At 49.9% G+C, this 21,668-nt stretch overlaps 1 protein-coding gene across 16 annotated transcripts in view; it reads right to left on the minus strand.

Moving 5' to 3' along the window:
- Window positions 1–21,668, minus strand: part of SMARCA4 (SWI/SNF related, matrix associated, actin dependent regulator of chromatin, subfamily a, member 4) — a 101,080-nt gene that overhangs the window by 16,436 nt on the left and 62,976 nt on the right. For 7 of the 16 annotated variants that reach the window (XM_059696772.1, XM_059696771.1, XM_059696765.1 and 4 more), the window contains 12 exons: window positions 21,130–21,372; window positions 18,897–19,010; window positions 17,896–18,003; window positions 16,704–16,790; window positions 15,799–15,845; window positions 14,568–14,734; window positions 12,334–12,497; window positions 9,832–10,059; window positions 9,465–9,563; window positions 9,131–9,208; window positions 8,165–8,383; window positions 3,613–3,875 (listed from right to left, as the gene is read on the minus strand). In XM_059696772.1, the coding sequence (XP_059552755.1) occupies window positions 3,613–3,875; window positions 8,165–8,383; window positions 9,131–9,208; window positions 9,465–9,563; window positions 9,832–10,059; window positions 12,334–12,497; window positions 14,568–14,734; window positions 15,799–15,845; window positions 16,704–16,790; window positions 17,896–18,003; window positions 18,897–19,010; window positions 21,130–21,372 (1,817 nt within the window). The other 9 variants (XM_059696775.1, XM_059696774.1, XM_059696770.1 and 6 more) reach the window with 5 other exon arrangements.

Here is a 21,668-nt window from a genome sequence, read left to right on the forward strand (position 1 = left end):
CAACCTTACACAGGGTGGGAGAACAACTATTTGTTGTGGAAGCCATTTTTTGGCGCATGATAAAGAGCTAAATATGAGACTGAGAAAGGTTTTTCAGTGAGTTGTAGGATGACTAAGAAAGTAAACTGATATTTGACATGTTTTGGTTTGAAAATATCTAATGCCCCATTAACAAATTCAGGCTGCCATTTCCAAGTGTTTGTTTCTTTCTTTTTTAAAATATATTTTTATTGATCTCAGAGAGGAAGGGAGAGGGAGAGAGATAGAAACATCAATGATGAAAGAATCACTGATTGGCTGTCTCCTCCACGCCCCACATTGGGGATCGAGCCCGCAACCTGGGCATGTGCCCTGACCAGGAATTGAACTGTGACTTCCTGGTTCATAGGTCGACCCTCAACCACTAAACCACGCCAGCCGGGCTCCAAGTGTTTCTTTTTAAATTGAGGTATAACCTTATACAGGACACTGCACACATCTTAAGTATATACCTTTATGAACATTTTCACATATACACTCAGACTGACAAATACTCCCAATACCCCAGAAAGCTCCCTCATGGCCTTTCCCTGCCAATTCCCCACCTTGAGGTAACCACTATTCAATGCCCATCACTGTGGATCAGCTTCTGAACTTCACGTAACCGGAAGCACACAGTAGGTACTCATTAGTTTCTGGCTTCTTTCACTCAACAGAATGTAAGATTCAATGAAGGAGCAGTGGTATTTCTGGTTTTGTGGCTGTTAGAATTCTGCTGTACAACTGGGCCATCGACACATTCTCCTGGAGGTGGACACTATTTGGGCTACTTCATTGGGGGCAGTTACTATCATAGCCGCTGTGGATGTGCTTGTACAAGTCTTTGGTGGACATGCACTCAGCTCTCCTGGGCTTATAATCAGGGTTGGAGTTGCTGGGTCAGAAAGCTCATCTTTATGTTGAACTTTATGTCATCTTGAGTAGTGTGAGGTACAACTGCTTCATACACTCAAAGGAACTGTAGCCATTCTGTTCAGGCATCTCACACTCATTTGATGTTGTTGACGCAATGATCCCCATCACCTTTTCATATGCTGATTGCTCATGGGGACACCTTCTTCCAGATGTCTGTTCATGCCTTTTGCCCAGTTTAAAATTGGGTGTTCTTTCCCAAATCTGTGGCAGTTTTCACTATCATCGTGAGTGTATCTTTTTAAAAAAAATATGTTTTTATTGATATTTACAGAGAGAGGAAGAGGGATAGAGATAGAAACATTAACGAGAGAAACATCATCCTCGGCTGCCTCTAGCATGCCCCCAACTGGGGATCGAGCCTGAAACCCCGGGCATGTGCTCTGACCAGCTATCAAACCAGCAACCTCTTGGTTCATGGGTCAATACTCAACCACTGAGCCATACCAGCTGGGCAGTGTGTCTTTTGATGAACAGTTGTTCTTCCTGTTAGTGAAGTCTTTTATGGGTGGTGGCATTTGTGTTCTGTTGAGGAAGTCTGCCTACTTCAAGGCCACGAAGAGTTTCTCCCATGCCTTCTTCTAGAACTGTACCCTTCACATTTATATCTATTATCCATTTTAAACTAATATATGTATATAATGTGAGGCAGCGTCAAGGTTCTTCTCCGCACGGATATCCAAAAGACCAGCATGACTTTCCATAAAGTCCATCCTTGCCCCACTGACCTTCAAGGGTCTTCTTCATTTTGGTAATTTTAAGTTTCCCTCACAAGAACATCATTAAGGAAAAAACATGGGCTCTACTGTTTTTTTAGAGAATCTTTTTAATCCTCCCCCTAGGGTATGTCCTTTGTCACCGACTGGCTGCCTCCTGCATGCACCCTAACTGGGGATTGAGCCCGCAACCTAGGCAGGTGCCCTGACCAGAAGTCCAATCTACAACCTTTTGCTGCACAGGATGATGTTCCAATCAACTGAATGACTGGGCAGGGTGGAGTCTACTGTTTTCACACATTCCATATTTCACCTTTTACATTTTTCTTTGTGGAGTTTCTCTCAAAGGTCAAGTTAGCAAATTAGCATCAATATTTTCTTCTCAATATTGACACTAATTACATTTTTAGGTCGAGCAGATGAACTCAAATATGCCTTTTAGTTCATCATTTGTTCCTCTTTGATAAGGTTCTTTTTTAAAAAAAGTTTTTATTGATTTTTAAAGAGGAGGAAGAGGAAAATAGAGAAACACTGATATGAGAGAGAAACATCAATCGGCTGCCTCCTGTAGGCACCCCAACTGGGGACCGAACCTGCAACCTGGTATGTGCCCTGATCGGGAATCCAACCGGCGACCTTTCTGTGCATGGGGCGACACTCAAATGAGCCACACCAGCCAGGGCTATGATAAGGTATTTTTTGTTGTTAATCCTCACTTGGTATTTTTTCATTGGTGTTTTTTTTTGCGGGGGGGGGGGAAGAGGGAGAGAAAGAGAAACCGAAGTGAGAGAGACACATCAATTGGTTGCCTCCCGCATGCACCCCAACTGGGGCTGGTAATCAAACCTGCAACCCAGATATGTGCCCTTGACCAGGAATGGAACCCAGGACTGTTCCATGCTAATGCTCTAACCACTGAGAAAACCGGCCAGAGAGTAAGATTCTTTTTAAAGGTCAATTCGTATTTTTTATTTGGATACCAGTCATCACCACCCCCAAAATGTCATGCTGGTAAGAATCTCTCTAAATGATGTGCTAATGGCTCACACCTTGCCATTTTCCACTGCTACAGATTAAAATTCTCCCTTACTTTGCTTCACGACTACCTGCAAAGTATTACTATAAAATCGAGCTGTACAACCCTTGTTATGGAGAGAGTCATTTGGGCTGGTATGTACCAGGAAGTGGAATAAGACACTGGAAAGCGGGAGCACAAACAGAGTTCTGGGCAAGGTGCAGGCCGTGTACCCCTGGTCACCTTCTGCAGCTCCGCATGCCCACCCTGCACTGGCAGAATGTGCACATTCTCCTTGGAGGGCTGCAGGAGAACCATTATTTTCTTCTTATTATTTAAATGGTACTTGTGCTCCACAAACAGATCCACTGAAGCTGAAAACACATACTCTCTTGTATTTGGTGCCTGTGGGGGCAGGGCTCTCAGTGCCTAGAGCAGTCAGCCAACACATGGTGGATCTCCAATGACCCAGCATGAAAACCGGGCTTGTCATGCAAGTATGGGGACAGGGCAGTGAGGATGGGGGTAGTCTACAGAAGGAACAGAAACCATTTCTGCTCCAGCAACTCTGGCTTCCACCATAGTCATGAGTGCCGGCCATGAGATTGGCACCCATCACAGCACCGAACTCCTCTCCTTCCACCTCGCTTCATCACTAACCTCAATCTCACCAGCCACACCTCATCTTCCTGGGCCCTCTCCACCTGCTGTTGCCTCTGCTGGAGACTCACCCCCAGACCTCCTTTCATCAGGGCTTCTTGGCCTCCCCACCACACTTACTTCCCTCTCCCCATGCTGACACCACCTGTCTGCTTCCTTGTTTAACCAATGACTGTGGAATGGTCTCACAGGCACACGGGAGGCCAGGAAAGGCACCCGAGGACCTGCAGCATCCACCCACCCACCCACCCACCCCATTCCTCAGCTTACCTGTCCTTATACTTGATGACAGCATCCACGATCTTTTTCATCTTTTTGGTGAGGTTGGGCGGGTTGGGGGAGAGCTTCTCAGCAGGTGGCCGCCCGCGCTTTTTTTGCTTCTTGCTCTCCTCGTCCTTGTCGCGGCTACGGGTGCTGGTGGTCGGGGTGGAGGAGCCGGCGTCGCTGTCCCGCTTGCGTTTTCGCGATGATTTCTTCTGCCGAACCTCCTCTTCGATCTCCTCCAGCGTGCCCTCCTCGATGGCCTTCAGGGTCAATAGTGGTAAAATAGGACAGCCAGCACCGAGGTTGACAAGCAGAGGCCGCGGCGCAAGCCCGTGGGTTCTGGCCGGGGCAGGACACACACCAGGGCTCTCAAAGGCTCCAAAAGGCCACGAAAGGCCAGAGCACACCCCACCCACGCCTGTCCTTCACAAATAGAGGGTTGTACTTTAAAAATAAAGAGTCGTATCTTCACTCCCGTGTAATGGACTCCTGTATCCCTCCACCCAGAGGTGACACTGTTAACACTTCTCTGGACCCGCTGCATCTTTTTTTAAAATTTGGGGTGACACAGGTTTTAAGTGCGCAGCTCAGTGGCATTAGGTACATTGACATTGTGTGCAGCCACCACCACCATCCAGCTCCTAGATCTCCTTGCCCTTCCCACGTACATGTGCACAACAGACAGCATGGAACTGTATCCACATACCATACCATGACTCATGTTTTTGCTTACTATATCCTGGATGCATTTCCTGTCGCTTTTCTGCAACATAATTTTTAATGCCTGTTAAGTATTTTATTGCAAAAAGGGCCATAATTGTTCATGGGCATTTGGGTTATTTCCACTATTTGGGGCAAGTGTGACTACTCTACATAATGGCTTGACTGACATCTGTCTTTTCTGTACAGACTACAGAAGTGAAGCTGTTGAACTGAAGGACATCAACGTGTACAATGTTAATTTTAAAATGGTCCTGATTTATTCATTCTGAATAAGTAATTTGCATGTTTAAAACAAAGGGAAGGGAAGCCAGGTTTCCAGGGGAGCTTGGAATCATAAAGGGAGGGGGGCTGGACTCAAAGGGATGTACTGGTCATTCGTCTCTCATGTATCAGCTGTGACTATGAAATGGGCAGGGGGCCTAGCACAGAGGACACAGCACCGAACAGAATCAGATGGACACTAGTCAGACAGACTTCCCACAAACGTGGGTTAAGTGCCAGGAAGAAGGGTGAGTGGTGCTCTGATTGTGGAGCAGACCTGTCCCGCTTAGAGGTTCAGGAGCTTCCTACAAGAGGTGGCACAGAAGCTGAGAACTGAAGGGTGGGGGGAGGAAAAGACATCCAGGCCACAGGACAGTATGGAGGGCTTGTGGCAGGCAGGAGGAACTGAAGGAAGGTCAGCACAGGGGAGGGCATGTACTGCAGGCCCAGTGGGGTAGGTGAAATACTGTCCCCACCCTGGTTGGAGCATCGACCCAAGCACCAGAGACACAAGTTCAATTTCGGTCAAGGGCACATATCTGGGTTACAGGTCTAATCCTGGCCCTGGTTGGGGCGCATGTGGGAGGCAACCAATCAATGTGTTTCTTTCACATTGATGCTTCTCTCTCTCTTTCTGCCCCTCTCCCTCCCTCCCTCTCAAAATCAATGGAAAAAATATCTTCAGGTGAAGATTAAAAAACAAAAAATACTGTCCCCCCAAAATTCATATCCAAATGGAACCTCGGAATGTTATTTTATTTGAAAATAAAATCTTTGCAGATGTTATTACTTAAGAATCAAGCAAGATGAGTTCATCCTGTGTTAGGGTGGGCCCAAAATCCAATGAGGGTGACCTTATGAGAGACAGAAAGGCCACACAGAGGCACAGGGTGGAGGCCATGTAAAGATGGAGGCAGAGGGTGGAATGATGGGGCCACAAGCCAAGGAATGCCAGGGCGACCACAAGCTGGAAGAGGCATAGAAGGCTTCTCCCCTAGAGCCTTCGGAAGAAACAGGGTCCTGCTGACTCCTGGATTTTAGAACCCTAGCCCTCCGGGACTGTGAAAGAATAAATTGCTGTTGTCTTAAGCCACCAAGTATGTGGTAATTGTTATGGCAGCCCTAGGAATATCTAATATCTGGGTTTCTGGTCCCTGGGCCTGCAAGGCAACAGCCAGGAACATTCTGAAGGATTCTGGCACATGGGGGCTAAGAGTGCCTATCAAAGTAGTGCCCATTACACACCCACGACTAAGAGAGGAGAGTGCCTGTTTTGGGCAAACATATTTATTATTAATGTAAATTTTATTGAGTATGACATATAAAAAGCTATGTCAATGGGGAAAGAACAGTCTTTTCAACAAATGGTATTAGGACCACTGGATATCCACAGGTAATAGAATGAAGTTGGACCCTAAATTATTGCTATATACAAAATGAACTTAGAGGATCATGGGCATAAATGTAAAAGCTGAAACTCTAAAACTTGAGAGAAAATATAGGGGTAAATCTTTGTGACCTTGCATCTGGTGAGAGATTCCCAGACAAGATCCCAAAGGATAAGCAGTAAGAGAAAAATAAACTGGACTTCATCAAAATTAAAAACTTTTGTGCTCCAAAGGAAACCATGAAGAAGATAAACCACAGATCAGGAGAAAATATTTGCAAATCACACATCTGATAAGAGACTTATAAGCACATGAAGATGTTCAATGCCGTTAGCCACTAGAAAAATGGAACTCAAAACCACAAAGAGACACCACTTTGTACCACTGGAATGATTAAAATAAAAAAGAGATAATAACAAGTATTAACAAGGATGCAGAGAAATTCCCTCAGATCCTGCTGGTGTGAATGTAAAATGGTGCAGCTGCTTTGGAAAACAGGCAGTCCCTCAAAAGGTTAAACATAGAATTACCATTTGAGACCCAGCAACTCCACGTCTAGTGTATACTTGAGAGAAATCAAAACACGTCCTCACAAAACGTGTACACAAATGTTCACGGCAGCATTATTCACAACAGCCAAAAAGTGGGAACAACCCAAGTGTCCATCAGCTGATGAAAGGATAAAAATGTGGTATATCCGTACAATAAAACATAATTCAGCCTTGATAAGAAAGAATATGTGCTACATCATGGATAAACCATGAAAATATTTTGCCTCGTGAAAGAAGCCAGAAGAAGCCAGACATCAAAGGATCACATGTTACATGATGCTATTTCTATGTAATGTCCAGAATAGGGTGACCGTCAAGGGCAAGGGGGAAGAAAGGGAAGGAAGGCAGCTAAAGAGGAAAGGGCTTCTTTTTTGGGATGATGAGGATGTTCTAAAATTGGTTTGTGATGACAATTTCAAGACTGATAATATAGTAAAAACCATTGACTTGTACATCTTAAATGGGTGAATTTTGCAGTATATAAACTACACCTTCAAAAAATGTATATAAAACATTAGTAGCATATAGCAAAAGGCACTCACTGTCTCAAAAATGTGGGGGTGGTAATGCTCCACGGAAGCTGATACAGATCTGTAACTGGGCATAAGTTCCCTCATCAGGAGTTTTCTTCTTGGCCCTGGAGCCTGGGCCAGAAAACAGGACACTACACCCACCCCTCACAAAGGTTTGCCTGGTTCCCTGGTTTCAACGGCCCCTCATGCATATCTCAGTGGGTGAGTTTCCAAGTCTGGGGTTATCTGAGCTCGTAGGCAGGGACCGGGTCCCAGTTAACCCAAGGGAACCCTAGGGTGTACGATCAGAGGCAGCACCTCTCATTCTGGGATGTGGCACTCAGCAGGGTGCAGCAAAAGCCATCACCAACCTTTTGGGAAGAGTTGCTTCAGGGACATTTTTATGAAACAACTTCCAGGTTGGATTTTTTAATCATTACCTCTGCACTCAGAGCCCCCAAACATGGGGAGGGGTCTGAGTTATCACTGTAATCCCAGTGTCCATGCAGTGGGCCCTGGGCTGGGGCCTGACTCAGCATTCTGCAACTACAGCTACAGGGCCGGGTGCTACCTGCTGAAAACGAGTGTTGACATCACCTCTATTAGTAACTGTGGTTGCAGTCTCATCAGCAGCTCGCTTCCTCCTCCTTCCTCCCCAGCCTGGCTAGGAGTCCAGGTCCTAAGGTGACGTACTTTTGGGGTGATATGTCCAAAGCGGGGCTACCTCACCCCATCAGCATTTCTGAGCAGCTGGCAGAGTAACTGAATGTTCACTAATCTCTGGCTGTGTTTCCTATGGACCGGCACTCAGGAGACCTGCACCATGCTGAGATCGGCAATGTTTTACTCTGACCTCACGAAGAGGTGAACCCTCACACGGAAGAGGCCAGTTACATACAGCAGTGAGTTTTGAACTGCTTGGGGATGGCACTGGTGCTCTTTCCTGTCTCTGGTCGGGAGGAACTGAGCAAACCTGACCCTATGTTAGAAGTGTTGCTGTCGTGAATGAAAGCCAAGAACGGCTGAAAGGAACATGCTCAGGTTTTGGACAAAGGCCGAGCTATAATGGTGTGAGCCTCTCCTCCCCCAGCCCTGCTCCTCGCCGGCCATCTCTGGCATATACCTTGAGCCACTGCTTCTCCGTCAGTGAGTCACTGTAGTCCACCTCCTTGCGGTGGCGGGAACCACGGCCAAACATCTTCTCCTCTTCTTCCTCGCAGGTCAGCCGCTCCACCTCCGCATCGTCCTTGATGATCCACGAGGGGAGCTCATCCTCCTCCATCAGGCGTGGCTTCCGCTTGGGGTTGCGGGCTTCCTCGCGCCTGCGGTCCAGATCCATGCGCTGGGGAGCAAGGCGAGGGCGTGGTCAAGGAGAGGCATCGGCACAGGGAGAGCCAGGAGAACATTCAAGGGATGTTAAGGGGCTGCTTCTCTGCCTCGGGGACCAATGCCCCAACAGTAGTTAAACAGCAGCTCTGGGTATTGCTAAGGCCAAGGTGGCCTGGCTCCTACGTCAGGCCCTGGCTAGGGGCTCTGCTTTAGCGACAGAGAAAACTGGAAAGGACTGACGAATTGCATAAGGGAGCCGAAATGGGGTGACAGCTTCAAAGTATAGTCTTGCCAGGAGGCACAAAGCCTGCTGGGGCCAAGAACCCAAACTAATACCATACTTCTCATCCAGAAGCATGAAGTATTGGTGGCCAAGGTGTTCACCAGACCCTTGGCTTTAGACAGTATTAATACCCCCTTAAAGCAAACTTCAAGGGAGCCTCAACAAATTCAAGAACACAGGTACTTGGGGACTGAGAGTCACAAATGAGAAGGATGGCTAGGTGTGTGTCCACTACCACTCTGACACTCTTAGGACATGGAAGAAAGATGTGTCAATTAAGAGGTATTGTGGGCCCACCCCTAGCTCCATTATCACCCAGGGACTCCAACATCACTGAGAGTTTTTGCTCTGTTTGAAGTCATCAGGGCAGGGCATGTGAACCCGTCCAGGCTCCCAGTTTCAAATGGGTGGAAAATTGAGCTCCCTAAAGGTGTGTGAGGCAGAAATGCCACCTCCACTCCCGCCTGTGGTGCTTACCATGAATAGATCAAACTCCTCTTCGTGCCGGGCAATCATCTGATTCACAGTTTCATCGTCGGGCACTTCATCTTCTTCCTACAAGATTTCCCATGATTAGTTCAAGGGTGGAGAGGCCAGGATGGGCGGTGGCCGGGCTCGGAGGCGAGCGGCGGCATCCATGGGAAATGAGCTGGTGGTCCCAGTCCGGCTGCAGTGGATGGCGACCCACACAGCAGCGAGAGGCACACACACACACGCACACGCACGCTCCGTGGGATCAGGGCCCTTGCTGGCCATCTCAGCCGAGAAGCCGAGGATTGAATGGGCATGGAGACTGAACTACCCCTCTCACCTTTAGAGGTGGCTCCTCCAAGTCGGGGTTGACGCCCGCTGGCGGAGGGGCAGTGTGGGCGAAGCTGGCACTGCCGCTGCCCGTGCTGCAGTGTCTGCTCTGTGGATAAATAGAGGACTTCAGTCTCCAGGGCTGTCAATCCAGCGTCTTTCACCAGCAGTTTAGAAAAAAAAAAAAACCACTTCAAAGAAAAAGCAAGTACTCATCCTCTTTCCTTTCAGCCCACACTCCCTTTACTCCAAAGGGATGCAAAAAAAGAAAAAAGAAAAAAAAAAGAGTGCAAAAAAGGTAAAAAAACAAAAATGAAAGCCACTCATGCATTCACCACTCACGCTGGGGAGGGGTTTGGGGCCGGTGCTGCCCTCACCTCGTCCTGCTCCTCATGCTCCAGGATGGCCTGCAGGAAGGCACGCCTCTCATGGCTGGAGGACTTCTGGTCAAACATGCCGGCCTGGATCACCTTCTGATCGACGTTGAGCTTGTACTTGGCCGCAGCCAGAATCTTCTCCTCCACACTATTGACTGTGCAGAGGCGGAGCACCCGCACCTCGTTTTGCTGCCCAATGCGGTGGGCTCGGTCCTGCGCTTGCAGGTCCTGAGGAAGGAACACTGGTCAGTCCCGAGCAAGCACTTTAGAGTCTTAAGGGGAGGTCGACCTTGCAAAGCCATTGGGAGAGGTGGGGCCTTTTGATTATTTTGTGCCTGCCTCTTGCCTGGCCATTCTGCTAGTCCCAACCAGCAGCCGCCTGGCCTGGAGTTCAGGTACAGGATCGGGAGCCTGTGCCAGGAAGATTTCATCCTGAGTTCCTGCAGAAGTGTCACTTTCTTAGTGAAACTTGAGAAATACTCAAGAAGATAGCACAGTTTGGGAGGACAACCCTTGGGTGGTTATATCCCAAGCAGCTCCTATCGCAAATGCATGGGTCTTCCTGCCCACCCCAGGGGGCCCTATGCTCAGCGTGACTGTATCACGGTACCATTAACAGGATGGGGGCAAAGCTGGATAGCATGTTGGCGGTGCCTACTTTGGTTGTGGACCCTAGTACTTCCTTACTGTGCAACTTCCTTAGAGAGAGCCCCGAGCTCAACCTCTCTGAACCTCAGGTCTCACTCTGTTCACACGAGCCACTCTCCTGGCTATTGTGTACATGAGAGGAGCAAATGGGCATCGAGTGCTCAGTCCAGTGCCTGGTGTGGAACAAGCTCTAATAAAGTGATAGCCATGACTGCCAACCCAATTTTGATCATCACCCCCCAGCACAGAACCAGGAGGGATCCCACGAAATATTGTGCCAGGGGGCTGGGGCTGTTTGGGGCTGAGCTCAAAATTAGTGGGGGACACAGAGGTCACACCTGCTTGGAGACAGGAGTGTCCTCTCTCCACTGCTGGGCGCCCTGGCTTGGCCAGCATGCTTCCTGGCAGGGCCAGCACTCGATGGCAGCTCCCAATCCCCGCAGTGAGCTTAGTGGCCTCTGGTACTGCCCAGTGTGACAGAGGGAGGACAGGGCTCCACAGGAGCTTCTGCCGGCTGCCTGCTTGCTGACAGTAGAGGCACACCCCAACCACCTCCGGGGAAACTGGCCAGTTGTCGAAGTCCAGGCAGGAACTACTCCCCAAGCTGACAGTAGAGAGGGATGCTAGCAAACACACAGGGTATTCGTCCATCAGATGGGCTATCATTCACACACTGATAATGGGTGCCACCAGGCTGTGGTGAGAGTATACTCACATCCCATCAGTGGGAAAGAAACCTGGAAGCCTTCTGGAGGCCACTTGGGCAGAAGCCACTATATCATGAAGGGGACACACCCATGAACCAAGCAATCCCACCTCTCAAGATTGACCTGGCTGGTGCTCTGAGACAGCAATAATAGGGCTCGCTGAGGGGGCTAGTGGTCATGCCAAACACCAGAACCCAGATGTCTGATAACTGGACTTTGAGTTAAAAGTCCGAGAGCCACTGTAAGCTGGGACGGCCAGCAGCTGATTAATGCTCACACAGAGATGAAACACCCCAGCAGCTAAAGGGAAGGGACATGTCCTGGAAAATGCTATATTTTTGTGAAAAACAGAACACACAGATTAGATGCTGGCATACACTCAGAGAAGAGCAGGATGGGTGGGGAAGGGGAAAAATTGACTCTACATTAACTTGGAGTTATTGATATTTACCATTTTTAAAGTTAAGAAAAAGTTAAATATTTTAAAACTATTGTATCTCTAAAATCACATCCTTGTACCTACCGGCACGTGTCCCCATGGAGTGTATACAGGTGAGAAACAGAGCAGCAGTACACAAAGTGCATAAAAGATGACCCAGGTTTTGTTTACAAAAGAAAACAGCCTAGGACTTCCATCATAAAACAGCGACGATTACTGCCAGCTGACAGGAGTGGGGCCTTTTCCATTTTCTGTCCACATGTGTGTTAATAACAGAATTTTTTTAAAATTGATTTCAGAGAAGGGACAGGGACAGAGAAATAGGAACATCAATGATGAGAGAGAATCACTGATTGGCTGCCTCCTGCACGCCGCAACCCAGGCATGTCCCCTTGACCGGAATCGAACCTGGGACCCTTTAGTCCGCAGACTGACACTCTATCCACTGAGCCAGACCAGCTAGGGCCAGGCTACTTTTTATATATGTAACAATGGAGTAAATTTTTGTCATATCAGAACAAAAAGCTATTTTTGGTTTGAGAAACAGAGGGGAATGAATATAATCTGGGCTTCTCTCCAAAAGCCTCAAGCACTGTAGGTGCTGCTCCCGGGCCTGGGAGATTTCAAGGAGGCTAGTGGCGTTCATGAGGCTCAGCAGGGTCTCCCTGAGCCTCAAGCTTCTCCACCCAGGGCACCAGGGGCTTTTACCTGGTGGGGGTTCCAGTCACTGTCAAAAATGATCACAGTGTCAGCCGACTGGAGGTTCAGGCCGAGCCCCCCGGCCCGGGTGCTGAGCAGGAAGATGAAATACTCGGAGCCGGGCTCGTTGAAGGTTTTCAGCAGCATGCCCCGATCCTCCGCTTTTGTGGTTCCTGCCAGGTACAAGGCCAACAGGGTTAGTGGGGTGACTGAGGGGGAGACAGGCAGTAGCAAAGAGAAACACAGAGGAACGTGTGCTTTGGAGAACAGAGACTGCACCTCCATGTGACACCACTAAAAGCCACTCTCCCCATCCCAGAAGGAAAGAATGAGCCCCATGAAGATGGCTGCGCCTCCTCCGTATAAAACAGGGACGCTGCAAGAACTAGACCAGGTGGGGGCTGAAGCCCAGGCAACAAGGGCTCCCCAGCAACTGACCAGAGGCCAAGAGTCTGCCCTCAAACCTACTGCAATGAGATTTCTTAGTTCAGAGAGAACCGCCTGCATGCAAGCACACAGGTGTCTTCTTTCAGCGGCTCCTTTCCCTTTGGCAGGACAGGCTTCTAAGAGTTACAGGGACTCTCAGGTGTTGGCCCAGGACAAGATCCTCAGCATCACGAGTACCAGAGAGGCATGTAAGTGCTCACGATGCTATTGCTGCCAGCTCAGAGCAGAGGTACCTTGGCAAATTCAGGAGTCATTTTTGGTGATGAAACAAAAATTAAACACTTCCTGCCACTCACCTACAGGTCCCAATGAACAGTGCAAAGGCCTGCTGCCCTCCAGATGTGCCCACAGCTACAACAGATCTAAGGAGGGGCTGAGGCCTCAAGTGGGGCAGGGGCAGGTCCAGGAGGAGGGGCCACCTCCCCAGGTGCCTGACCTGCACCCTTACTTTTACCACTGATGGTGGAAGGCTCCATTTGTATACAGTGTGTCACTGAGCCCCCTTCCTCCATTCTTTACTGGTTTCTATCTGCTTGGCAGTGTCCATGAGAAGTACTAGGGATGAATCATGCTTAACCCACAAAATCCTCATCCTTATGGAAATAACTCTTGTCATGGAAGAAAGGAGGAAAAAGAGTAGGTGGAGGGCACTGGGGTGGGTGAAAACACGCTTTTCAAATACTGTACAGCCTGTCCTTTGGAGGGTTGGGATGGTGACACAGAAAAGAACGGGCCCTCCCAGAGGATGGAGCAGCTGGAGAGGCCAAGGCACAGAGAGAAGAGGAAGGTGAGACCCATGATCAGATTTGTGCTTTTAAAGGTTGCCCTGGACAAAAGTCCAAGAATGGGCTGAGGAAGGCAAGATTCAGGGCAGGTTCTGGGACCGATAATCATCCCAGCAACCCCCAGTCCGTGGTCTGTGAAACCACAAGATGCAGAGTGAAAGACAACACAGCGACACAGAGGTTTGGGGCATCTGGCCATGGAGATGGACTCGGCAACAGGCTTAGATAAAGATTCTGAGTTGTGCGGGGAATGAAGAAACTATCTTAACCATGTTCACCCCAATGGCACTCAAGTTCATTTTTCTCATGAACACCATTCATTCTTGCCATCTGACAGAGGATGGGGACTCCCTCTAGGGCCTCCCTGGCCAGCTGACATGTCACATCACAGGTCCTGCATGTTGTCAGCATCTCACTCAGTCCACTCCTGCCCCAGGCTCCCGTGTGGTGGGGTAAAGGCAGGAACACTGGCCTCCCTGTGAGAGTGCAGGGTCACAGCCAAGCAGTTCCCAGGGTCTTGCTACTCTTCCCCCTGCAGCATCCAGTTCCCTCCTCCCTTTCCCACTCAGTGCTCATGGTTTGAGCAGGAACAAGCCTGGTTCCAGCTCCAGGCCTGATCAGTGACAGTGGCACTGACGCCTGGGCAGTGGAGATGGGCATGTGGCTCACAGCAGCCTAATGAGGGCCAGCCCCTGGAACTCTCTGTTGGGGACACTGCGCAGGCAGAAGGGCACCTGGAGAGTATGTCAAGGACAAAGGCACCAAGAGCCCAGGAAAGCCCCTCCAGCATCACCTGAACCCTGGCTCAGCTGTGCCCACAGCAGGAGAATACAGCCCTCCCTGTAGCCCCGAGAGCCTGTGTCATTGAGCGTGCTGCTGCACTCACTCCTGCTGGGACATCTAGAGGCTCGGACCTCGTCCTGCCTTGCAAGGGAGGGCACATTGGCCAGAAGCTCTGCCATCAGTGGATAATGAGACCCCTTAACAAATGTCTCTCTTGGTCAGACTCACCATCGAGCCTGAGGTATTTAAAGCCACGATACGCAAAATAATCTTCCATGATCGTCATGAGGGAGGTCATCTGACAGAAGAGTAGCACTTTATGGTTGGTGGCACGAAGTTTGGGCAAAATTCTATCGAGGAGCTCGAATTTCCCTGAGGCTCGGTACAGGTCCAGCCTGGTGAGTGGAGGGAGGAGGGGAGAATACACACAATGTTAACAATGGCACATAGTAGGTGGGCAAAGAAGGAGGCACGGTCCTGTCTCCATGCTGAACTGAGCCAGCCTACACGGGCTGGTCATCAGGGGTAAGGGCACACAAGTGACTTCCTAGGCAGATCCCCTACCCCCATAAAGATTCAGCAAAGCCATTTCAACCCAACTAAAACACACGCAGGCCATCCTTGGTCAAGGGTGGCATGTAATCATCATCCAACTTGGACACTTGTGAGAAGAGACGCTATTAGTAACTACGCAACGTCTCCTTTTTGTTGAAGAACCAGAAGCCATAGCTCACACTGGAGAGTGCCCACACTGAGCCACACACAGGGCCAATGGTCACTGCAATCTACTACCCCTGGTTTACAGATGTGGCAACTGAAGCTGGGGACAGCTGGGGTTGCTGCAGTGCCTGGTCCAGGACTCAAACCCACATCTGTGGGAGCCCATTAAGCAATTCGGAATAAAAAAGGACAACTCAGAAGAATGTTTTACTTTTTGATGTAGTGCCTCTACTCTTGGAAGTGGCTTAGTATCCCAGGGAAATGATGGTGTTAGCAAGGCTGCTGGCAATGGTGAAATCTAGATGCAGCTTCCACATAGAACACCAGGGCTTAATGAAGCCTGGGCTGAACGTTATAAACAATGCCAGGGAAAGCACACCCATGGCAAGGTGGGCAGCTCACCATACAGAGGATCTCCCTGGTGGCAGGCAGAGTTAAGGCTCAGAATGGTGAAGAAAGCTGGTAACATTCACAGACCCTTGAGGGAGGTGGCAGAGTGGGGCCTGGAAACCAGGTTCAACCTTAGGAATTCTGCCTTTTGGGATTAATGGCGGACAACTCTCGTGTGGAGGATTTATTTTCTTCTTTGAATTTGTCTACTTTTTCTAAACTTTCTGTCATGAACTTAATGCCTTTGAAACCAAACCAATGTAACAATAGCAACAGAACCAACTAACCATGTGAGAAACACCACCACATGGCCCGCCTGCCCACCCCATACAGCAGGGAAGCTTCTCACCCTTGGACGATGCCACCAGTAAATCCCAGGTGCTCGGAAAAGGACTCCTGCAATGGAATGAGAGACAATTCAATGGGGGGATGGGGGGGAGGGGTTGGAGGGTTGTGGGGCGACGGGCAGAAAAGTGCTGCCCAGCACCATGCCTCTGACCCCTCACACCAGTGCTCAGTGCCTGCCCACAGTGGCTCTGAAGCCACAGACGTCAACTACAGCTCTTCTATCCCATCCATGTATGTCCCTTCCCCGTGTTTTTCCAATGAAGGAAAGGTAGTCATGATATAACACTCAACCACCAAAATGAGCACACAAGGAGAGTGTGCACCGGAGACCATCCTGGGATTGCGGAAACAGAATCCTAGGGGCACCAGGGGTATTCCAACAACCCTGAAACATTATGCCAAAACACAAACATATATGTGTGTGCTTTTCAGAAACAAGAATCCAAATTCTTAAAGGGCACCGTGGCCCAAAATGGTATGACCCGGAGACTTCCTGAAGAGGAAAGCTGCTCTGAGTCGATGCAATGACCCAGGATGGCCCCACATGTCACTGAATGGGGAATGCTAGTGCATCAATCAACAGAGGCAGTGTGACCCCACAAGGTGAAAAATGACCCAGAGAGGAGTTTCCTAATAATTTGTGGTTATCATAGGGTGGGCTTTCAAGGACTTCCATTTCTATCACATTTTTCTACACTGTTTTGATTCTTTCCCATAAGCACTTGCAAACAGCAAATCAACAGAGATAAATGTACAGGCATTGTCTATTTAAAATATTATAAACTATTTTTTTTTAAAGTTATCAAGGAGAAGCAATCTAGCTCTGCCTATGGGATCAGTGGCGCCGGCTATCCCCGGTGATGGGTGCTCAGGGCAGCACCGGGGCTGGGAAGAGGGGGGCCTCACCTCGATGTGCTGGAACATGTACGGGTGGTTGCAGATCTTCCTCAGCTGCATGATGGTGTTCATCAGGGTCTTGGTGCCGCCTTTGCCCTGCAGAGGAAGAAAGGAGTCCCACGTCAGGCCTTGTCCCAGGATGGGGAGAGATGGGTGGTGGAAAGAGGATTGTGGAAGGAGAAGCTTTAGGGGCAGGTATGGCTTGTGGCAGAGAGATGAGGAAGGCTCCTGTGGAAACTCAGAGGCTTGAAACCAGCTCTGGGGGGAGCAGAGACTACCTGGCGCACTGGAGGGATGGAAGGTGGGAAGGAAGGGAAATAAGAGTGACAGAGCTAAGGCTGAATCACAAACGCTTTTTGAAGCCAGCCTCATTCTGGGCATTGTGGCAAGTCTCTGGGGGCTGCAGCCAGATGGGTCATAACTTAGGAAGATTGCTGGCTACCGGGTGAAGGAAGGATTCAGGAGTAAGCGGGTGCCGTGGGACAGAAGTAAACCTGTAAACACGCTGCTGCCATAGCTCAGGTACAAAAGGGCCCTAACAAAACATCTAGAGGAGGAAATGGGGAGGTAGGGCTAAGCTTGAGGTACTGGGTGTGGAATCAAGAAACCTGGGATGATAATTTCAGTTCAGGTGAAGGATGGGGTAGGGGGGCACTGGGACCTTAGAGGAATCCCAGAAGTCAGCAGCCAGCCCAGCTCCCACTCCTCTCCACTGTAACACCACCCACCTGTCCAATGTCACTTGCTAAAAAGGTGAAAGGGCTAAGTGTTCATGGCTGTTGGGGCAGCTTTTTCCCAGATGGGAAGGTGGGGCTCACTAAAACATTCTAATTCTGCAGGAATTAGTGCTGGGCCCTGTGCTGCCACTGTCACACCCATGGAGGCTAACATTTCATAAACAAAAAGGACATCAGACAACATCTGACTTGGGAGGCTCTTGGGGCCCTAAGTGTGCCCCAGAACTGGTCCATGAGCCTCTGCGCCCGCAGCCTTACTGACTGAGCCCATTGACACCAGCCATGACTTAAACAATAGCTCTGCAATGCCCTCGGGATCACCACGTCATGGGGCCTAGACCACAACAATAAGCTCCAAGAAGGTGGGAGACCTGCAGGTTACAGTGTGCTCAACCCCACACACCTGGCTGCCCCGAATCCACCCGCCCTGGATACTTAGGTGGGGAAGTGGGGCCTGGGCAAACCTTCTTGTCCTTCTCAGAGCCATCGGTCAGCAACACCCCCTTGGCCTGCATGTGCCGGTACAATACACGTTGCAGAGCAGACATGTCGCACTTGATGACGTACTCCACCTGTAAGGGACACACAGCGCCATCAGTGGGCGTCCAGGGGTCCTGAGCCTAACCCCCCACCTGAGTGCATCTATCTCCTGGCAGCATCCTGGGCCCTGGGATGTGTGCTCTGATCAAGGCACACAGGGGTGATGGTGAAAGGGCCCCAACAGCTGGGGACATGAGGGAAGTGATGCACCAGGACAGAGAAACATGGAGGGGGAGTCCTGGACTGCTCTTGCTCCTACGGCATCTGCTCTCTCCCTTTCTTTCCCACTCTCAGTGCTCAAGGTTCCAGCAAGAACAAAGACTGATTCCAGCTTCAGGGTCGATCAGTGATAGCTCCACAGCTACCTGGGCAGTGGAGAGATGGGCACGTGGCTCACAGCAGCCTAATAAGAGCCAGCCCCTGGAACTCTGAGGAAAGAGATGGGCTGCCTCTCTGTTGGGGACAAATGTGGTCACCTTCCAAAGGCCTCTCCAAGTATGACTAGAGGGGTAACTGGCCAGGAACCCCAGCCCTGCCGGGGGAAAGAAAAGGGAGCCCTGGGGGCCCACTGTGGTACTGGTTCCCTGAGCAAGAATTCAGGGCCATTTCAAGATTGGGGAGCAGCCCTGAGAGCCCATGGTCTCCAAGCTGAGCTTGTGACATAGTTGGGCAGGACCTGCCCAAGCATCTGACTGACCCATTGACAACAGGTGGGATTCTGTACTCTAACCTACCAGTTCTGCCTTCCACTTTAGTGATCTAGAGGGGGTGAACAGCCATCCCTGGGATGGATTTACTCCAGAATGACAGGGCAAGGCCAGGACCATGAGACCACAGGCCAGGGACAACAGGAAAGCCACCTGGCCAGGCCCACCCTAGGGAAGCCCTGCACTGTGGTTTCTTCTACTTAAAATCCTCATGGTACCTTTTCAGGCAACTGAGCTTCAACCTCCTTCTTGAGCCGCCGGAGCAGGAAGGGCCGTAGCACTTTGTGGAGGCGACGAATGATGAGGATGGTCTCCTCCTCGTTTAAGTCCACCTGGCATGCCACGAGAAATGTACACTGCGTGTTACTTCCAAAGTGGGGAAACCTGGAGTCACCCTGTGCCCTGCCCTGCCTTCACAGACTGCCTTCTGTTTTATGGGGTTTGGCAAAACAGAAAGGGAAAACAGAGGATCTGACTCCTTCCCTAGAAATGCCAGGCCGTGGAACCAAGGAACCCAGGGCACCACGTTCCACAGGCCTTATAAAGAGAAACATAGCCCTAACCGGTTTGGCTCAGTGGACAGAGCGTCGGCCTGCGGACTCAGGGGTCCCAGATTCGATTCTGGTCAAGGGCATGTATCTTGGTTGCAGGCACATACCCAGTGGGGAGCGTGCAGGAGGCAGCTGATCAATGTTTCTAACTCTCTATCCCTCTCCCTTCCTCTCTATAAAGAATCAATAAAATATATTTTTAAAAAAGAGAAACATAGCAGCATACAGTGCTGTTTCCCCGCCAGCACATCTAAATGAAAGCTAAGTGGCACGATGGGGCCACATTCATAAAGTATTTGGTGTAAACCAGATGCTACTCATGGAGGGCTCTACCACTGAGAGCCCCATATCCACCCTCATTTTAGTTGGGATGGGATGGAGGGAAAGAAATACTGCTCTCCCAGGGTGACTGCTACTCTTGATAAAAAGATAATTTTAAAAAAATTTTAAAAAATGAAAAATAAGCCATGGCAGGTGTGACTGGGTTGGAGCATCATCCTGTACACCGAAGGGTGGCAGGTTCAATTCCTGGTCAGGGCACAGGCCCAGGTTGTGGGTTCGATCCCCAGTCTATTGATTTGTGTGTGTGTATGTATGTGTGTGTGTGTGTGCGCGCGCACGTGTGTGTCTGTCTCTCTTTCCATTCCTTTCTCTAAAGTAAATTAAAACAACAAACGACATACTTTACCAAAAAAAAAAAAGGGTTAAAAATAAAGTAACACCTGAACTTTTCTTCTGTGGGTTCCCTAAAAAATCTCTTGGCAAAGCTTTTGCTCAACTTGAAAATAAAGGAAACTAGAGCATTTGCTTCTCAGTTATTAGATGGGGGTCCTGGTACTCTTGGAAAGGTCTGTTTCTCCTTCAGAATGGCTTCCGCCTAAGCTGGTGTCAGGAGGGGTACCTCACAGTTGATGCTGGCAGAGGCCCCTCTGCACACATGGTGTGGTGGCCCCAGCTGTCCTGCACCTGTCTCAGGAAAACCTCATAATCGGGAACTAGAGGGCAGTGACGCTCATTACCCGCTGCAGTTGTACCTACTTCCTCAGTTGCCAGGTTCTGGTGGCTTAACTGCCTTCAACAGAAATGCAGCTGGCCCCAAAACACAGTTTAAACCCCAATAGCATAGCAGCTCATTCTGGAGTCTGCTTGAAGAGTTCATCAAGTGATGAGGACCTAGCCCCTTACAGCCCAGATGCCACAGTCTGGTTTTCAGTCTGCAATGCCACCCATGGCCATTTAGGCCTTGAGATCCACCGGCCATAGAGCTCTTTAAAAATGAAATACACAGCCCTAGCTGGTTTGGCTCAGTGGATAGAGCATTGGCCTGTGGAGTGAAGGGTCCCAGGTTTGATTCTGGTCAGGGGCACACGCCTGGGTTGTGCGCTGGCCACCCGCAGTGGGGAGAGGGCGGGGGTGCGGGTGGAGGAGGCAGCTGATCAATGATTCTCTCATCATTGATGTTTCTATCTCTCTCGCTCCCCCTTCCTCTCTGAAATCAATAAAAATAAAATTAAAAAATAAAACACACAGAATGTGATGTTACTCCTGTGACTAAAAACTTTTGGGCTTCCCACTGCCCTTAGGGTAAATCCTTAAAGGGACCAACAGGCCCCTCAGGCCCTCCAACTGCCCCTTCACACACTTGCTCTGGCCCCACAGCTCCCTCAAGGCCATATTCCTCACTGTGCCCTCTCTGTGTCTGGGGCACAGGGTCAAAGAAGCCCCAAGTGTCTCCCCAGAGTTAACCTCCTCAATCACTGCTCTTCTCTAGGACCCTGACACCTACCACAGTCCCAGCCCGTTGTGGTGGGCCCTCAATGCACACCCAGCTCCTCTGAGGGTGGCCCACGACCAGTTCCCTGCCCATCTCACCACCACAGGGCTGGCCGCGCACACCCACCTTTTCTCCAGTCATGGCAAAGGGCGCATTGAACCACTGCTCAAAGGTGCTGCAGCTCTTGAAGATGGTGGGCAGCAGGAAATTGAGGAGTGCCCAGAGCTCAGGGAGCTTGTTCTGCAGCGGCGTGCCTGTCAGCAGAAGGCGGCGGGGAGCCACATAGTGCGTGTTGAGGACCTGAGTCAGCTTGCAGTGGTGGTTCTTCATGCGGTGGCCTTCATCCACGATCATGTACTTCCAGCGGATCTGCAGGCCCAAGAGCAGGCGTTTAGAGGAGAGGCAGCAGGGCTGCCCCCAGGTGAGCAATACTCTCACAGCCATTAGGCAAGAGGGCTCCATGTGGAAGAGCTCATTGAGGCATGACAATGTCCCCTGACAAGGGACCAGCTCACTGAGAGAAAGCCACGCAACATGCCTCTATAAAGAATGGGGTACGCACGGACAGACAAGGAGACATGCCCGTGAACTATACTGTTGGATGAACAAAGCAAGTTGTAGAAAGTAGTCTGGTTTCCTTCTCCAAATCACATATGCTAGTCTGT

The sequence above is a fragment of the Myotis daubentonii genome, chromosome 5, assembly GCF_963259705.1.
Source record: "Myotis daubentonii chromosome 5, mMyoDau2.1, whole genome shotgun sequence".
Lineage (NCBI taxonomy): Eukaryota > Metazoa > Chordata > Mammalia > Chiroptera > Vespertilionidae > Myotis > Myotis daubentonii.